Below are 18,958 nucleotides of genomic sequence, written 5' to 3'. Positions count from 1 at the left end.
TTCTTTTTTTCCCCCCCCCCCCCCCCCCCTAATTTCTGTAAGTTTTATGAAATGGCTCCTTCTAGCTAGAAGAGAAGGGCCAAACTGAAATGGCTCCAGTCAGGGAAAAGCAGGTGGACTTCCAATGGTACATATTCTGCCTGGGAACAATTGACTATTACTCAGTATACGTGCGCGGTTCTTGGATGAAGTCAGAGTAAATACTGTGTGTTCCCCAATGGGGCTGTCAATGGGCATATGGAGGCACCTGGGAAGGAAAGGTAAGGATAAAAATAAATGTAAAGGAAACTGGTTTTCTTTCGTTCTTGTCTTCATGGGATAACTTGTTTCTCTGCTGTTAGAATATGCTTATATAATTTTTAAATCATATAGAGCACAGTGGAAGCATTACAGTTGTTCAGACTTCTGCATGTCATCTGATCAATTGAATAGTTAAATTTAGGAAGTTATCTTTCTGATCTGCACAGCTGCCACAGTGTATGAGATAACTCATGTGTTATTGATAACACCGGAGATGAGAAAACAGCTGAAATTCACTGTGCCTGGTGATTTTGTGTGGTGTTTCTTGAATGTACACAGCTGAATGGTTCTGAACTTCTTTTAATTCCTTGCTAGAAGGAATGCAAGACAGAGACTTTAAATAAAAAGCATGTGAAGTGATTTTAGAAGTGTTTGCCTTGTGCTTTATAATAGTATGCTTCAATGAATTCCTATTTGCTCCACTTTATAGTATCATTTACATATGAAATAAAACTAATTGGCTTCTAGCTATACCAATCTAGGGAAGTTAGAAGTGTTATGTTGAGCTGCCATAGGAATCGGCAATCACGCATATATCCCTTTTCTTCTTTCATGTCGATAAACAGATTACAGTTTTGGAAACAGCTGTCACCTGGCTTCAGGTTGAGGTCAGTCTGTTCCCTGTGTACTTACGGTAATAAAACAGTCCTTTCTGAAACAAAGATTTATAATTGGTGAAACAGATTGCTCAGAAGAGTTGCTTACAGGTAATCCAGCAGGCACAGTGTTGTAGTATTGTCTGCCTGCCTGTTTCGGTAAGGATGAGGAACAGAAAGAGTCTGTTACAATTATTTGCTTAGCAAGAGCAGTGATCGTGAAGTTCCTTCCTAGTTCGTACACGTATTTGTTGAAATCGGTAGGGATTTGAGCTGATTGCAATTGCAAAATTTGGTACTTGTAATCAAATGTATAAAGGAGACCTTTTTTTGGGAAGCTGCATGTGGAGGGTATGACACGAACCATTGGATGGAACATTCAGAAACTGAAACATCCAGACTTGGTGGTCACTGGTGAGTGTTAGACTTGTATATGACCATCTTATGTAAAACATTGATGAAATTGATGCAGTTTCATTATTTATCGTAAGTCTCAGAGGTATTCTAAGTCCTGAGATTGGATAGAATTCTAAAAAAAAAGCAGCAGGCATGTCTGTGCAGAACATTTTTGAAAAATGGGACTTTAGACTCCATCTAAGTGCTTTAGAAAGTGTTCATATTGCAGCTTTGTGAAAGCAAATGCCTCTCTTGTGACATGAAAACCCTGTCCTATATCAGCTCTGTTGCCACTCAGAGCTGTGCTTGTGCTGTCTCTAAAACATCTACAGATATAAAAATTAAAACTAACAAACAAAACTCTCTGCAAAACATATCCTCATCTGGTGTGGGTAGGAGACCTTTGAAACCAGCAATCTACCTCAGACAAGGACATCCATATTTATCCTCTACTGCAAATAGAAGATGCAACTTGGATTTGAATTATGAAATATGGTACATGCAGTAATCCTTGGAAGATTTGAATGTGTTTGACATCCTCATCGCTACAGATTTTTAGAACTTAACAGTAGTTCACACCAAAGGACCATTTTAACCCTCATGTCCAAAAGTGGCCAACAGTGGGTTTCTTAGGAAGAGTAGAACAGAACAAACATACTTGTCAATACAGTCTGTCATCTTCCAGCAGTCGTGCCTCAATGTCTTCCTGATCCAGAGAGGGTATCTGTGTGTGTGAGAAAGCTTGGTGGATTTTTTTTTTTTTCTTTCCCCTGCCAGGAAAGATCTGGGGCCAGACTTTCATCTAAGCTGTATATATATCTGGACCAGTATCCCAGCAGTTGTTTCAGATTTACAGATGTGCAAGTCAGGCTAGACCCTCTCACTGTGAAAATTACAGAAGATTGCTTTTCAAGCAACCCCAGGAAAACCTGCCTTTCCAACTTTTTAAAAAATAGATATAGGAAAGGCAGTAAAGCTACTACTATATTGATAGATTTTTTTTTTTCTTTCTCTCTGAGAATGGAGCCTTTTAAGTGTAGAGGTAAATCTTTCTGTAGCACCTTTCCTTTTTTGAGTCTTTCTCACTGTATACCTCCTGCATGGCTTACAGTCACAGCAGAGAGAAGCAGCGTGACACGATGAGGGAACAAATTAAGTAAAATACGAAACTAATTTCCTGCCCTGTCAACTGCTGCCCCTCTCTTCAGTTTAAGAATGATGAGATACTGGTAAGATCAAGACTGCGGGATCGTGTTTACCAGCTTGGTTTTGTTCTTGCCCTGGTGCAAAGTATTGCTTCTGTGAGGGAAGGTTCCTGTTTTCCTTTCACGCTCCTTATAGCAATAACTAGGATTTGGCTGCATTTTTATTGCTGTGTTGTGAAGAGCTGTTTGAAGAATGTCCTTTCATGAGTGTTACCTGGGCTCTTGCTTACTGTTACTTCCTATGGAATTGGTATTGGTTTCGATGGGAGCAAATTTTGGCTGCAGTTGTCTAAGATCTGGTTCCTATTTCAAACTGCCAGTACCTCTGCTTAAAAAGAAAGATCTTATTAAGAGGATTTACTTTAAGTGAAGTTCAGTTTCATACAGTGGAGCTTAAACACTTGGTCCCTCACCCAAAGCTGGACTACAGCCTGCAACTTCAAACAACTGTTTGCTACAAATAAGATGAAATATTTCCGATTTTGGGTCACCAGAAAGGGTAAGTGCCTGACTTACATCTTCTACAGTTACTGAGTTCGATTTGACTAATCTTTCAACCTTAAGTACAAAAGGTTTTCATACCTGTTTGGATCTTTTAAGCTCATTTGTTCCCCTGAGTGGCTTTCAGGTTGTTGCTATTGCAGAGAGGAACTGGTTTAGTCATAGAGAGAAAATCAACAGTTTCATCATCTAAGTGGTGTTTAACTCTCAGTCTTGCTTTGTATCACAGCTGTTCTGATGGGAACAGAGTTTCATTTCCTGTACAGACCTTTGTTGATCGCTAGGTTTCTTTTTTTTTGAACCCTGTTTGCGGTAAGACTCATGACATATAACTGAACTTAGGAGAAGAGTTTGAAACCACATGCATTTTCATAGCATTTACAAAAAATATTTCTCCTAGTCATCTATTTGTACATAACATCTAGCGAACGTTTGTCTTATTGAATGGAAAGAGCACAGAAGATTCACACATTAGACTGAAGTTCTTCAGAAGAATGCAAGGAAGAGTGAGCCCAAACATCCTTATTTTAGCAGGCTACATTCATCTCACAAAAGACTTTAATGTTGTAACTTGCTAGTCGAGGTACCTACTCAGTTCAGTGTCCTGAAGAGATTATGTCTTTGTGTTATTTTTTTTATCATTAGGGTATAGAGAAAATGTAACTTATTCAGGGAACCAGGTTCTGCTATTGAGAGCACTTGCGGAATTTTATTTTGAACTGTGCTGTTGTACAGCACCAAATTTGGGTTTGTGTACTGTATTCTTAAGAGTTCAATATGCTTACTCTTTCAGTGCAAATAATTCCATTGAACTGCTTTATTTTATAAATAGAGACCTTAATTTATTCAGCAAAGAGAAGTTCTTAAGAAAACTCTGTTCCCACCTTTGTCGCGGATTCTCTGTGGGACTTTGGAGTCTGTTTTAGTCTCTCTCTGCATCTGTCTTTCTCCGGGGAAAAATGGGAATATTAATTTTCTACCTCAGAAGCAAGATGAGGCAAAGTTTTGTGGTGATTGCAGAGAGGTTTAATAATTTTGTCTGTAGAAAAAGACAGCATTGTTTTTATTTCTGGTTTTAAGCTGTACTGAAGGCTGTTCCTGCTTCATGATGCAAAGAGGCAGTGGGAATAACACTTGCCCCACCAAGGTATTTGAATACATTTCCTGCTTTCCCAAACATCTGACGAACTGTAGCCTTCATCATCTCCTTCCTGCTCTTCTCCAGACTGATATTTCCAGATAGAGGCTTCAAAGTCCATGAGTAACACCACTAGATTTTTTTTTTTATCATGTTAGCTACAAAACTCTCCTTTTCCTTAACACAAACTGCCCAAGAAAAGTATAAAGAGCGATGGACCCCATTCATGGAGCTCGTCTTCTAGAGACGGTGCAGAGGAAGTGTTGAGATGGGTCTGTTTCACCCCTGTGTGCAAGAAAGGATTTTAATTGCTGGTTGTGTGTGTGTGTGTTCTGCCTCTGTCATCATCATAGTACCCAAGTGTTTCATCGCCATTGTATGTGAGCATCTCCTGGAGGTGCAGTTAGCAGTGCAGTCACGTGCCTGTGATGTGTTACGCATTCTCTCATGCTCCCTTCAGGGCACAAAACAAGGCGATGTGTGCCTTGCTGGTTTATTGTTGGTTTTTCCTTCTCCCAATCTATATGTTATCCAGAGTCTATACATTATGGAGGATACCCTCTACTTTACATAGTGTATGCTGTACTTAGAAGTAGTAAATCATTATACTGTACTGAAGATAAAGTGATGTTATGCTAAAGAACAGATCAGATGTAACCTTGAGCATCTTGCATTCTTACTGTTCTTGAACCTAAATTTGGGGTCTTTCGCCTATATTTAGGCCTCGGGCAGTTGAGAAGTACAGTTGTCACATTTGCTTTCATCACTGGTGTCTTAAAGCTGAAGCCAGGAATGTAATCACGCAATCACTTACTGTAATCACAATTCATTTTTTTTCATGGCTTTGCATTATGTAAGCTGGTAATAGGCTTTTTAATATACAGAGGAAGTGCTTTAACTGAAGAGCTACTATTAAACAACTTTGCTAAATAACATTTTAGGATTTCAGAGCTTAAAAACCAGTAAATGTTGTAATTTGAAAAAGTTAATACTTCTGAATAGAGAAATACACTGTTAAAGAATGTAAATGAGCATTGGAGTAATATATATTTTATGTGAATTAAGTTTTTTTTGTGAAAGAGTATCTTTCCTTATTCCCAATGTTATAACTAGGAAAACAAAAATCAGGTAGACTTTTGGGCACATACTGTGTTTTTCAGATGCGGTCACTTAAATAAATGCATTTGTCTAAAACTTTCAGCTGTATACAATAATGCAGTGTTACTCCGAATGATTTATTGTTAGGTAGAAAATGTGTGTGGAGTTTAAAAGTTTTTAGTTAAAGTATTCAGGGAAAAAATAAAACAATGTTGTGTAAATTTCAGGGTGTTTATATATTTTGGTCACTTAATTTTCCATTAAAATTAATGGGAAGTAGCATTCTGAACATTTTACCAACTTGAAAAATAAAAATACCATTTTTAAAGCATTCCTAATTTAACAGAAGTTTGAGTTTCGAGAAAATTCTGCTGTTACATCCTGAAACTGCTGAACCTTTCCCTGTTCACAGCTAAGGGAAATGGATAGAGGATACCATACCAAGAAATATCTCGATCACATTTTTTCTTTAAGAAATAATTAACGCTTTTTTGGGTTCTGAGCTGCAGCTCTTACTCTGAGGGAAACTTTACGTAAACCCAGGTAGCAACTGCCCAGAGCCGGTGTCCCCATCTTTAATTGAAGAGTGATGGATTTGCAGTGAACAAGCTGAAAGCCAGTGCTAGGTGCACGGGAGCTTTGAGAGCTCTGCTCTCTGTGTCACGGGCACGCACCAAAAGGTGCGTCACTCAGAAATGCTGTGGCCTTTACAGTCAGACAGGCTGAGCAGTTCTATTTAGGAATGGAAAAACAAGAACCCTTAATGTGTTGTATCGTACATAGACTTTCAAGAAGAATGTTTGAAGGGGTGGTAATCAGCTGTTTGGGTGCTTGATGCCTGGGTTCTTGTTACAGCAAACTGTCAGCGTAAGTCAATGAGCAACGGCCGTCCTGTCCACGGTTTGCTTACAGGGGAGGGGAATCTGATAAAGAAGAGGCAGAAGCAGTGAGCTACAAAAACGTAAAAAATTCCAAACAGCAGACAATCGTTACATTTTTCAGTACTGAGAAATAATTTGGCACGTTCTATACAGGTTTCACAGAAAAATGTTTAGCTTTCAGAGAAGCTATTTTCACTGTAAGCTGTCATTAGCTTTCAGCCTTATAAATCTTAAAGAGAATCTTAAGAGATATGTAGATGCACACTTAGCTGTGCACAGATTTTGTTTGTTGTAGGAAAAAACTTAGCACAATTTGTTTTACTGGAATTGTATGTGGAGCTTTCACGTTATATAGCACAAGTAGAAGAAAGCCATGTAAAAACCCTACAGTTCCCCACCTATTTTGCAGTTAGAACATGTCTGCACAGAAATACCCTGTTTTGCATATGCATTGTCAACCTGGAGTTTTAGGAGTTCATCCTGAAGATCTGCTTGCTCTGCAATAAAAGCATGAGGAAAAGCAGTCTCATACTGTGTTAATCTCAAAATGTTTTTCCTTCCACAGGGTCCCTCCCATTGCATTACTTTGATTCTCCTTGCTTTGCTACAGAGCTATGTGTGTCTGTTGGAGACTGTGTTTTAACACAGTTAAGCCCATATTAGAAATACCTAAGTCATGTATCAGAAGCCAGCCTTTTTTCAAGTGCCTGTGGAATTTGTTTTCCAGTCTTCAAAATTTTACAGACCTTTAACTTTTTAGGATATTGACCAGTGTGTGATTACTTTTAAAAGAGCTCAGCATGCTAGTGGATAATCTTTATCATGTTTAGAGTGTATGTTGATTTTCAGATTCTCTTTACTTTGCTCTGCATTAGCTTAGAACTACTGCAAACATTTTTTTCATTATCAGTTTTCACTATAACACATGCAACATACAGAGTTATAATAAAATTAAATAATCCTCTGGGTTTTACCACCTTTAAAATAAAATAATTTACTCATAAAGAAAAGGTTTTCCATGTCTTTGTACTTTCTTGGAGGTCACAGATCTTTGGAGTAGGGAGAACAGTGTTACAATATTTGACTTGAAAAGAGATCGAAGTGGGAATGAATGCTCGAATTGTGAGGTTTTGTATTGAGAAATATCTTTTGGGGTATTTGTTTCATACAATATCCAGCACAGTATCTGGGGGTCTTGATTCAGGATGTGGATTTGTAGGTGCAATATAACCCCAGAACAGTGAGTCCAACTTCTCACTCCAAAAGGATAATATAAACAATATCAATCGCTAAATGCACTTTTCTCAAAAATGACAGCTTTATTAGGCACTGAAGTTCAGAATTGTAAGACTACATTTTGATAAGAAAAAGCAAATGTCCCTAGAGCAGCATTAAAAATATATTCATGAAGAAATTCACTCAAAAATCATGCCTATGGTGCTGCCTGCAAATACTATAAATAATAACACAGCTTGGTATTTCAGAGAGATGATTTCCTCCTGATTTCACACATTGTTTTCAAATAAAGTAGATTGTAGCTTGTTGTTACGGAACAAAATGACTACATACCAGGAAGGTGGGGTGATCTGTTACTAGTTTTTTTTCACTCCAGAAAGTGTGTGTATTTTTTTAAGCCTTGCATTTACTTTCAGTCCCTTCGTACTGGTCACTTATTTTGCTTAGTGCTAGTTTTCCTTCTGACTAGTTCTGTCTTGTATCACTGGTATCTGACGTTTGTCTTGTTGTGCTATTGTTATATGCGTTTTCTTGAGTCGCGTGGGTGCCCGTGCACTAGCCGCTGATGCAGTGGGCTATGGAAGGTCAGCTTTAGTTAGTATATCGAGCTTCTCATGGTGGGCTGCAGCTTGGGTGGGAAGACATGGGTTATTAAAATATACCTCCTACGCAGAATAGCTCTTTTCCTCCTGTACTTATATTCTAACCGTAATGATTTTGTATGCTGTTGATGCAAGTAGGGAACACACTGTTAAACCTTCTATGGATTTGCTGTGATAGCGTCATCTTGACAAAATTTTCATCTTAATTAGTGTGGTTCTATGACAGTTTTTAGAGAACCATGTGCAGGGAACTGGCAAGATGTTCCGTTTTGGTAGTAAGTTCTCGGTGTAAGGGGGAAGAAAGTTGTCTGGAGCCGTTCCTACTGCAGGCAGGTCTGCTGTGGCAGGGACAGCCACCTTCGGGGTGAATTGTCCCTGAAATGAGTCGGACAAAACCCGTGCTGGTTGGGGCTTGGTCTGGGGTGCTGGGGGAGTTGCAAAAAGAATGATTTTTGTGTCCAAAGAATTTTAAAAGTAGCTCATGGAGTTGCATTTTTGAGACATTTGATTTGACTTTTGGGACTATTCTATATCTTTAAGTCTATATGATCACTTACTGAAAACAAAGCAAGCAATCTAAATTTACCCAAACAGCAGTGGATCAGATCCCCTGATTGTGAGCCTGTAGGAACAGACACAGTGTCCTTTCATCTATGTCAGGAAAGCTTCAATTATTATTGAAGTAATGCTTCAATAATGCTTCAGTAATGCTTCAAACTCTGCTTGGCACTTCACAGACCCAAATGCAATTAATTGATGATGATAAACACTAAGAACAGCTACGCATCTGTACCTCCTATTGAGAAATGAAGGATCATTCCAGCTGATCATATTTTTTTTAAGTGGGAATTCTTCAGTAGTTTTCTGTGAAAGTAGTATAATACAACTCTTCAGCAACTGTACCAGTAAGAGAGTGAAATAGCTAGCAAAATTGCAGCCTTTTTCAAGCAAATCTGTATTCATAAAATCATATAGATGTTTAGAATAGCTGTCACTTGATGTGGCAAATTTCAGATACAGTACTTTGTCTACAGTATTAATGTGCCAAAGTTTTAAAAATAAACTGTAGATTTCAAGTATCAGCTTGATTTATGTTTACTGTTAAGAATTCAAAGAAATTATTTTATATAGTCTCAAAAGCTGCATTTCCAGTTGCCAAAGATTAGTAACTGTTAATGAATAGCAGTAAGCTGACAACTTGTAAAGAGATTATAAAAGTAGAAAACTAATTATGTAAACAGCATTATTTTGGAAATATGTTAATCCCAGTTCTAAAAAAGGTACTTTTGTAGGGAATGAATATTACTGTGATTTCTTTCAATTTCTATGAATTTCTTAAGTTCTTGATTGCTAATACACCAGTGGTTGTCTAATGATCAGCAGAGCTTTAGAACTCCATGCTTTACTTGAGAATTTTCTTTAATTTGATGTCTCTCTCTTAACGCTGACTAATGAAACGGCTTTAGAAACTGTCTGCTGAGCTGTTCCACAGTCACTGTTTAAACATGACTTTGTAAAGTGTAGAGGAACTGCACTTTTATTTTCTCCTTTAGATAAAGGGTATACTCTGGTTCTTAATTTGTAATGCCCTGTTGTTGTTAGGTCCTTTTGAAAGCGCCAGTCACTTTACATGAAGTCGCGTATTAGCACTGGTTTTTGTAGCAGCAATATAGCTACTCGAAAAAAAGCCAGTATTCCTCAGTGTAGGCTCCATAATTGTGAAATCACGTTTCCTTTTCATATTATGCTAGTTCTCTTCTGCTGCACGTGATGAAAGATACTTGAACTCTCTGGTGGACTGGCAGCAGATGCTCCTCATCTGGAGCCATTTACATTTTCTTTTCTTCCCTGAAGCACTAACTTTCACAAGAATAACCTTTTGAATAGTATGTGGCTGCTTCATCAAATATGGTTGTGTGATGTATTTACTTAGTATGCTCAAAATGTCAAGGATATGTATATTGATTTCAGTACAATTCGTGCATACTGAATAAATACCACTGGACTAGGAAGACTGCTGGGTTTGAGTTTTTGTCTTTCTGTGCTGAAGACCATGTTTTTTTCACCACTGTCCACGGAAACTTTTGAAGAGTTCCTTTGCCCTCACAGCTCTTTGTACTTGCTCCTGTGTTGTGCCCACTTCAAACTCAAGGGACATCCTTATGGTCACGGGGTTGTATGACATGAGCACAGCCAGACCGAGGGTATCTCTGGGGAGGACTATGCCAACTGTAATTCTGACTGTTTTGTTATCTCTGAATGATCATCTTCAAATGGATTACAAAAGGTGGGAATTCTTTGTTTTTCTTGTTCTTTCCAGGGGACATGAGTTTTGGGTAGATTTGAATGTTATGAAATTATATGAAACTGTTGAGTTTGACCAAATGCGGCGGCTGTCCACACCTTCCTGCCCTAGCTCCAGCTCCAACTACTACACGGTCTGGAAGTACTTCTGCAGGGACCACTTTGGCTGGAGAGAATACTCTGAGGTATTTAGTATGTTCCAGAATCCTGCTTTTGGGTTGTAACCAAAAACTCTGTGTACGGTATATACTATAAACACATTTTTGCATATAATGTCCTCTTCGAACATTCAGGAAAATTACCTAGAGCTATTGTTGAGGAAGATAATCAAGAAGGTCAGCGTTGAACTGAAAAAGCAGTGAAAGGAGAACTCTGCTCTGCGGGACTGCACCTTGAATTATCCCTGAAAACATCAGAGACTCAGAGGCTGACCAAATTGTCAAATTTGAGAGCAAACTGGCCCGTGTCAGTATCAAGAAAGTCCTTTCTAATCCCTAGAAATCTGGTTTTAGGACAGAGGGGACAGCTTTCTGCAGCCTTAACACCACTGCTGTTTAGCTTTTCAGTTTTTGGTTTATTTCCTTGTCCCCAAAGATGTTGCAACGCAGGACGTGAGCCTCCAGAGTCACTGGATCCAGCCCTTTGCTGTCTCGTAGGCTGCACTGTACACTGCTGCAGCTGGACGGTCCCACAGCTGCCAGCCCCTGCTCCTTAGGGACCTTTTCCTAAATGTCTAGTTTAAATCTGTTCACCAATGGTTTATGCACACTCGTTCTAGTGTCACCACTGCCCTTTGGTCTTTAACAGCCATGGTTTTCCATATCAGGTTGTAAATAGGCCTTCTCTCTTCCAATTCTTTAACCCCAATTATAGGCATAGAAGTCATATCCACTGTCAAACAGGATTGTGCTAGCAAAACCAGAATACTTCTATTCATTCAAGTAAGCTCTCCGATAAGCCTTTTAAATACCTGTGTTAGTTAAGAGCTCATCTTTGGCTGGCCAGAGCTGTACATAATATTTTGAATAAAACCTCATCAGTGTCTTACAATTTTGGCAGTACCAGAAATACCTCCACCAGTGTAAACTAGATCACGTTCATCTTTTTTCATGCGTCATGCTGACTTTATAAGCGTGGTAGGAAGGTATACCTCTCTTTCTAAGGCAGAGCACTGTATACAGTTTGGGGCTTTGCAAATGAAAAAAAACCGCAAGAACTGGAGAGAGTCTGGAAGAAAGCACCACAAATAACAAGAAGTTTAGGATGTTTGACCTGCGAGGAGAAGTTAGAAGAACTGAGTTTCTCTAGCGTAGAAAAGAAAAAAAAAAAAGATGAGAATATATTAATATATGAAAGATTATTCTACAGCAGACTTCTGCTTTTCACATTCAGCAGGCAAAGACAAAAAGTAAGTAATTTGTGGCAAGGGAGCTGTAGGTTAGATATTGGGAATAACATTTGACGTGTAAAAATACGATAGCACCAGCACCAATTACGTAGGAAAGTTGTGAAATCTGCCTTGTTGGCAGATATTACAAACAGGTAACAGAACATTTTTCAGTGGTCTAAATGTACTTGTGCCTCAGAGCAGGAGAAAGAGAGGAGAGGGGAAGGGAGTAGAGAGAGGCATTCTTTGAGATCTCTGGCAAAAATACTAATTTTTAAGCATGTAATTTATCATGTGTATGTTTTTGTTTTCTCAATTTTCTTGAAACAGCCTGTTGTAAGATTGATAGAAGAAGCCAGCTGCCGGGGTCTGAAAGAGGTTCGGTTTGTTACCTGGCATAATCAGTATATCTTAAACATCAAAGATGGATTCCAGCAAAATGCGTGTTTCAGAAGAGAAATCAAGAGGAGACCTCTTCTTCGCTCATGCATTGTGCTGATGCCATTTTTACAGTATGTATTGCAGCAAAATGGAAACTTTGCATTTGTTTGTCATGTCGTTCTATCCCTGAGAATTGTATTCCTTAAGATGTGACAAGGAAACAGACATCACTGGGTAGAAAAATCAGAAGAAATAATAAAAAAATCTTAGTTGTGTTGGCAGCTCTGGCTTGCCACTTTTCAAGATAAATATTATCTGAGGAACTCTTTACTGCTAGGCTCTGTTTGTTATTTAAAGGTTATAATGTACCTTGTGGATTGCAGAACATCAGAAACACAGACGTACTTCAAGTTTGCCAAAGTATTGTCCAGCTTTCAGCATCTCACCGGCTATAGTGATTGCCAGGCTATCAGTTCTAGGTCCTATAAAAATGAGCATTCAAAAACATTTTATAATTTTGAAGCACAATTAATGTTTTTATTGTCATCTCAGCTGGGGGTGAACATGCTCGCCCATCAAAGGCAGAGTGAGGAAGGTGTTGGCATTGTAGTAATTTTTGATTGCAACTCATAAAAATGCCATTTTTGTGATCTCACCAGCACAGCTGGAAACATTATTGTCAGAGTTCAGTAGTTAGGAACATATTGTCCTGTTAGCAGAGGGGTGGAAGTCATTAGTCTGACTGGCAGCTTGGCATGCTGGGCCAATCAAAGGAGCTTTAACTGCTGCAGTAGGGCTAGAATGCTCATTAGCTTGCAGAGGTGTTACCGCGTCTAATTGCGAGGTGGACGTGAATTTGTTCAGAGCCTCAAAACTCGTGGTGGTTAGAAACATTTTTAGATACGGTTTTACAGGAAGGAAACCCAAAATTATTAGAGATACTGGGAGGGTGCAGGTAAAAAGACCAAGCGTGGACTTCCTGGTTATGGCAATTCTGATTATCATCTTAATGAAGAATAAGGATTTCGGGTATTCTCCTGATGTTTTGCTACCAGTGACTATTTTACTACAGGGTAAGTCTATAATTTTGAGATGTGCTAAAATTATTCAATTCCCACTAATGTTAGTGGACCCTTGAGGGTTCTACACTCATGAGGGCTTGACCATAACTATTCATGCCAGCTACCAAATCTATAAACTAAGCTCTGAAATTTCTGTTGTTCTGCAGTAAACCTCATTCTTTTATTTTCTTTATCTAAAGACCTTGTAATGCTTCCTTAAAAATCCAGAGGGGTGGAAGTCATTAGTCTGACTGGCAGCTTGGCATGCTGGGCCAATCAAAGGAGCTTTAACTGCTGCAGTAGGGCTAGAATGCTCATTAGCTTGCAGAGGTGTTACCGCGTCTAATTGCGAGGTGGACGTGAATTTGTTCAGAGCCTCAAAACTCGTGGTGGTTAGAAACATTTTTAGATACGGTTTTACAGGAAGGAAACCCAAAATTATTAGAGATACTGGGAGGGTGCAGGTAAAAAGACCAAGCGTGGACTTCCTGGTTATGGCAATTCTGATTATCATCTTAATGAAGAATAAGGATTTCGGGTATTCTCCTGATGTTTTGCTACCAGTGACTATTTTACTACAGGGTAAGTCTATAATTTTGAGATGTGCTAAAATTATTCAATTCCCACTAATGTTAGTGGACCCTTGAGGGTTCTACACTCATGAGGGCTTGACCATAACTATTCATGCCAGCTACCAAATCTATAAACTAAGCTCTGAAATTTCTGTTGTTCTGCAGTAAACCTCATTCTTTTATTTTCTTTATCTAAAGACCTTGTAATGCTTCCTTAAAAATCCTCCAATTCTTAGCAGAGAACAAAAGAATATTTTAACTATTTATGGAAGCTATCCTTAAGAAGTCAGTGTTTGCCTCCACTTATCACACAATGCTACCTGAGATTCTTTTATTTCCCCCCACTACCTGCTTAAATTGGTTATAAAATTGGGAAAGAATATTTGAATAGAAACTGTGGGAAGTGGGTGATAGTGGTTGACAAATGTTGACTTCTTAATGGCTTCCCTTGTATAATAAATGCTTACAAATAATTTACACTAGTCAGAAGACATGAACAAAGTACATCAAAGGATTGCAGTATTTTTATTGTGTTTGATGTCTTACACATTAATCCATAACTTATTGTTAATCTGTTCTTGGTCTTCCAGTCCAAGTGTGAGTGAATGAGGTTCTACAGTATTATTTTCTACCCACTGACTTTAAGAGGGAAAAAAAAAAAAATAAATGCACACAGTGCAGACTGCTATTTTAATAATCATTCTTAGAAAATTCCATCTTCTGGTTTTCTGTTAAACAATTAATAAACAGTGAGAAGAATTTTGAGTTGGAGTCAAATCCATGCAAATAAAGCGAGGTCTCTTTAGCTTTGAACAGCAGGTGAAAGCCATGCGAACACTTTTTTTAAAGAGTATGTCTGCTCTGAAAAGTGTGAGTGGTGTTACAGGTTACTGTCTCTCTGATGCAAATCAAATGTATCAATTTAAAAATAGACTTTTTTTCCCCCAACTTTTTTTCTAGACCTGAAAAGCTCAACCTGCAATCAGCAAATTGCATTAAATTATTTCTGGGTCACACAAAAAAAATCACACACAGTTCTTTCAGGCTCATATATCACTAGCATTAAACATTCTGAAAGGCAACCTTAATTGACATTTCTGTAGGTAAGATGTGAATAGCAGTAGAATTCTTATTTATCTAGATAATTATGTTGACGCTGCAGAAAAAAGTAGGCTAACGAGCAAGGACAATCAGAAGGTGCTCTGTGATTGTGTTTCCGTACCTTGAGAACAGATTGGCTGGGTGCAGAAGTCACGATTACGCGGCTTTTCAGGCAGCGTCATGCCTGAACAAAAGAAGATTGATTCCTGAAGAGTCACTCTGGGGAAAATGGCTTTGCCTTTAGCAAAGCTTTGAGAGTTTGTTCTCCAGTAAACTTTCTTTTTACAAAGACGGTGTAGGGAATCGAGTTTGCATGTCGATCCTGTGTGCAAAATCCAATTGCATATACGTGGAGAGGCAGGATTTGGCCTTGAATGTTGTCAAACCTCAGCTTGCCCAAGATGAATACACAAAGAATTCACTTTCCCCATTTTCTCCTAGTCAGAACAGGTTTTCTCCTTTATGCTTTGGCAGTGATATGTTATCAGAACACAAGTGACCTGAGAAATTTCATGAACTTTAATGTTCATTAAACTTTAATTTAATGAAATTTAATGAAATTTAATTTAAGGTCATCTGTGGGGTTTAGAGACAAGATTCACCTTGTGACTTTCCAGCCAGATAGCGGGTACCTCTGACTTCATAGCCTTTCCTAACACGAGCTGCCTACTTCTGAGTGCACCTTACCCATTTGTATTCATTGTGGGTTGGTCCTGGAGTCAATAGCAGCTTTTCCTATAAAAATACTTTGGTGAAATACTCATCTGGTGAAATTTTGAGATAGTTCCATATATTCTTGCAACCGAAAGGGAGCTTCACTAGCTTGCAGGAACTGAAGAGCTGTGTACTTAAAGTGTGAAAGCCAGAGCCTGAACCTGCAAGCTTTACATGTTCAAAGTATTTTCATTGACGTAAGTGAGAGAACTCCAGTAAGTAAGGATTATTCAGTTGAGTAAAGCTTGCTTGTTTAGATTATAATCAGGTGAACATAAGCCACAAATGCCACGCTCTTTATCTAAATGTAGCAGCTTCAAGAGTGAAAAATTCCACAGAAGTGCAGGTATTAATTAAGAACAAAGTCTTGCCACACCACAGTTGGTGTCCTTGACTGGGTTTTACTGGTGTCTGTTCTTTTTCTGGCATCCGTGCTGCTTTCCTGCCACGGGCGTTACAGGCAGCAGCTCCCCTCCTTCACCCCTTCCTGACTTCTTACCTGGCAGCATTCCCAAGAGGAGGGGCTGGTCTGTCGCATGAAAATAAGCAAATGCAAATGCAAATCTACATCTGGCCTGTGCAAATGAAAATAAGAGAGCCTTCCTCAGCATGATACTGGGTAGTACTGGAAACATAGCATCTCCTTTTCTACATAATGCAGTGAAATGTCTGCAAGTTTTGCCTATAAAATGTTATTAGTTGGGGTTATTAATTACTCATACTGTACAAGAAAGTATGTTTCTACTCCTTGTATTCTAAGGAAATTAAGTCAAATGTTGCCACATTATTTGTCTTTTCTTATTCTGTATGTTAAAATCACTAATAGTTTATAGCTAACGTACAAAATAATTGTATTTGGTAGCGTTCTGCCTGTCTGTAATTTATAACCCCACCCCAGAATGTGAATAGTGATGATAGTAGGCTTTTAAACACCACCAAGCAGTAAGATTTCCCTGTGTGGAACAGCATCCCTGAAAGTCAAGATCTTGTTATTAGTTTGTATGGATGGAGGAGTTGCCAGAAATACCTGGCGTGATGGTTTTAAACAAGCATTAAAGATACATAAATTGTTACAGAACTGAAGAGCAGCAATTGCTTAAGATCCGTTGGTGATGAAATAAATGGGATTAGAAGCTTTTCTGTTTGTGAATGTTTAAGCACAAACTTTTTCTCCTTCTCCAACTAGGACCTTAGGTGGCAACTCTCCAGTACCTTCTCCATCAGCTGAACCAGCTTCCTCACATGTCTTATCTCCAACTGCTGTTACCTCTCCAAACTTCTATCCTGAAACCTGGATTAGTATGGATGCATCTCAGGACTTCATCCAAGTGCCTGTTCTGAAGGAAGATAAAAGCTATAGAACCATTTATAACCTGTTTCACAAGACTGTGCCAGAGACCAAATACAAAATCTTGAAAATTCTGAGAGTGCAAAATCAGTTTCTTTGGGAGAAATACAAAAGGTAAGGTAATGCAAAAACCATTCTTTTACAATAGTGGAAAAATACCTTAAAATATGTAATTAGAGCTGCAAAATATAAATTGATCATTAAGTAGAATACATAAACTCCAGATTCTCTGAAGAAAAGGAGCATCTTCAGTTGAACAACTTCATCTGAAAAACACTGAAAAATATCTTATCCTGAAACTTCCTGTGTAAGAGGTTTAATATACTATCTACTGATAACTTCTGTAAAATGTATCTTCACAGAAACTTCAAAATAAATCTAGGATATTTAGTTGAAAAATCTTTCAGTTCACTTTCAAGCCAAATTAGGAGGCATTGTTTTCATCAAATAATCTCTATGTTGAAGATAGCCATTAGTGCCTTGGTTCCCCAGAACGTGGTGACCCAGGGTCTTACAGTGGTCTCAGTCCCATTCAAACCAAAGACGCTGTGTCTGAAAGTTACCATCCAGTGACCATTTCGTCACTGATACGAAATTAGATTTGTGGATTCTCTCTCCCTTCTCAAGAAATGCAGAATCTAGGGAGAAGTTGAGGGATGGGCTGTGAGAGCAGAGACTGACATTCTTACAGTATTCATGCTGGTCTAGAGCATCTTCACCCACCCTGTCTCTCAGTAATTCCTCTCTGTGGCCTCTTCTGAAGCTGTAGTGGGGTTTACTTTTTGCACAGCCCTTGTTTTCACTCTGAGGAAGATTTCCTTCCACATTCAAGGTGAAACACAGGCAAAGATAAGCAAGCACTTCTCAAGCTGCTTTGCCTTTGCTGCTGTGCAGGTGAGAGCGCTCTGCCTCCAGCAGTATCAGCTCAGGTCCTTTCAAAAATACTTATTTCACACAAAAGCTTTATTTGAAAGTGGAAGACCCCCTGCTATCCATACAGAAATGTTTTCATATCTCCTCTTACAGCTCTGCTATTCCAGAGGATAATACTGACACTTTAAGAGCTGTAGTGAAAACTGCAATGAATATTCATCTTCACTTTCCGTTTTCTATTCCAGGAAAAAGGAATATATGTCAAAAAAAATGACTGGGCTTGACAGGATAATGAACGAAAGGCATTTGTTCCATGGCACCTCCCAGGACGTGGTGGATGGAATCTGCAAGCACAACTTTGACCCGCGCGTCTGTGGGAAGCACGCCACCATGTTTGGACAGGGCAGTTACTTTGCCAGAAAGGCAAGCTATTCCCATAACTTTTCCAAAAGGTCACCCAAAGGAGTTCATTACATGTTCCTGGCGAAAGTACTGACAGGAAGGTACACGGTGGGTAACCACACCATGAGGAGACCTCCACCGGTGAACCCCGGCAGCATTACCAGCGACCTCTATGACTCTTGTGTGGACAATTACTTTGAGCCTCAGATTTTTGTCATTTTTAATGATGATCAGAGCTACCCTTATTTTATTATCCAATATGAAGAAGTTAGCAACACTGTCTCCATTTGAAAACTTGTGCTGCTAAATTATTCATTTTAATAAACTCTCTTATCTGGCATTGGTAGCAGTTTTTGTGGGGAAAAAAATTTGGACATTGCAGAACTGATTAAATTACTTGCTTGGAAGGAACTAAATCTCAAAATATAGAAAAGATGATCTGAAGTGACCAACTGTGCACTTGCTGTTTGATTATGTATGTGCAAATTGTAAATATTTTTCCATTGTTTATAGTTGAAAATCTGTGCCTTTTGTTATAAAACACTGTTTATTTATGTTAGTAAATATTCATGTTTAAAAGTGTGTGTGTGTGTGTAATTTCAGTTGCTTTCTGTGCATATTACAGCAGCTAGAAAATTGCTTATGCCCTGATCTCGAAATCTTAAGGATGGCCATTTCTAGATGATCATGAACCAGATAATTTTCATCCCAAATATATTAAGAGATTCTCCCAACCACTATTTTTTATTACTGTATTTCGGAAAGATTGGGGGAGATTACAAAACTAACATTCTGCTCATACTTTGGATTATTAAACAGGACAACACGCATAAATACATCATTTTCTAAAATCAGCCCTAAG

General features: G+C 38.6%; 1 protein-coding gene across 1 annotated transcript in view; it reads left to right on the top strand.

Annotated features, from left to right (window-relative positions):
• Positions 1-18,678, top strand: part of TIPARP (TCDD inducible poly(ADP-ribose) polymerase) — a 26,136-nt gene extending 7,458 nt beyond the window's left edge. Inside the window, exons 3-6 of the mRNA XM_009279152.1 lie at positions 10,274-10,442; positions 11,975-12,156; positions 16,660-16,935; positions 17,940-18,678. Coding sequence (XP_009277427.1) covers positions 10,274-10,442; positions 11,975-12,156; positions 16,660-16,935; positions 17,940-18,387 — 1,075 coding nt within the window. The 3' untranslated portion in view covers positions 18,388-18,678. The remainder of the gene's footprint in view (positions 1-10,273; positions 10,443-11,974; positions 12,157-16,659; positions 16,936-17,939) is intronic.
• Positions 18,679-18,958: the final 280 nt, after the last annotated feature.

This window comes from Aptenodytes forsteri, unplaced genomic scaffold (genome assembly GCF_000699145.1).
Source record: "Aptenodytes forsteri isolate BGI_AS27 unplaced genomic scaffold, ASM69914v1 Scaffold299, whole genome shotgun sequence".
Lineage (NCBI taxonomy): Eukaryota > Metazoa > Chordata > Aves > Sphenisciformes > Spheniscidae > Aptenodytes > Aptenodytes forsteri.
The sequence above is the reverse complement of the archived record's forward strand: the minus strand, read 5'-3'. Positions and strand labels throughout refer to the sequence as shown.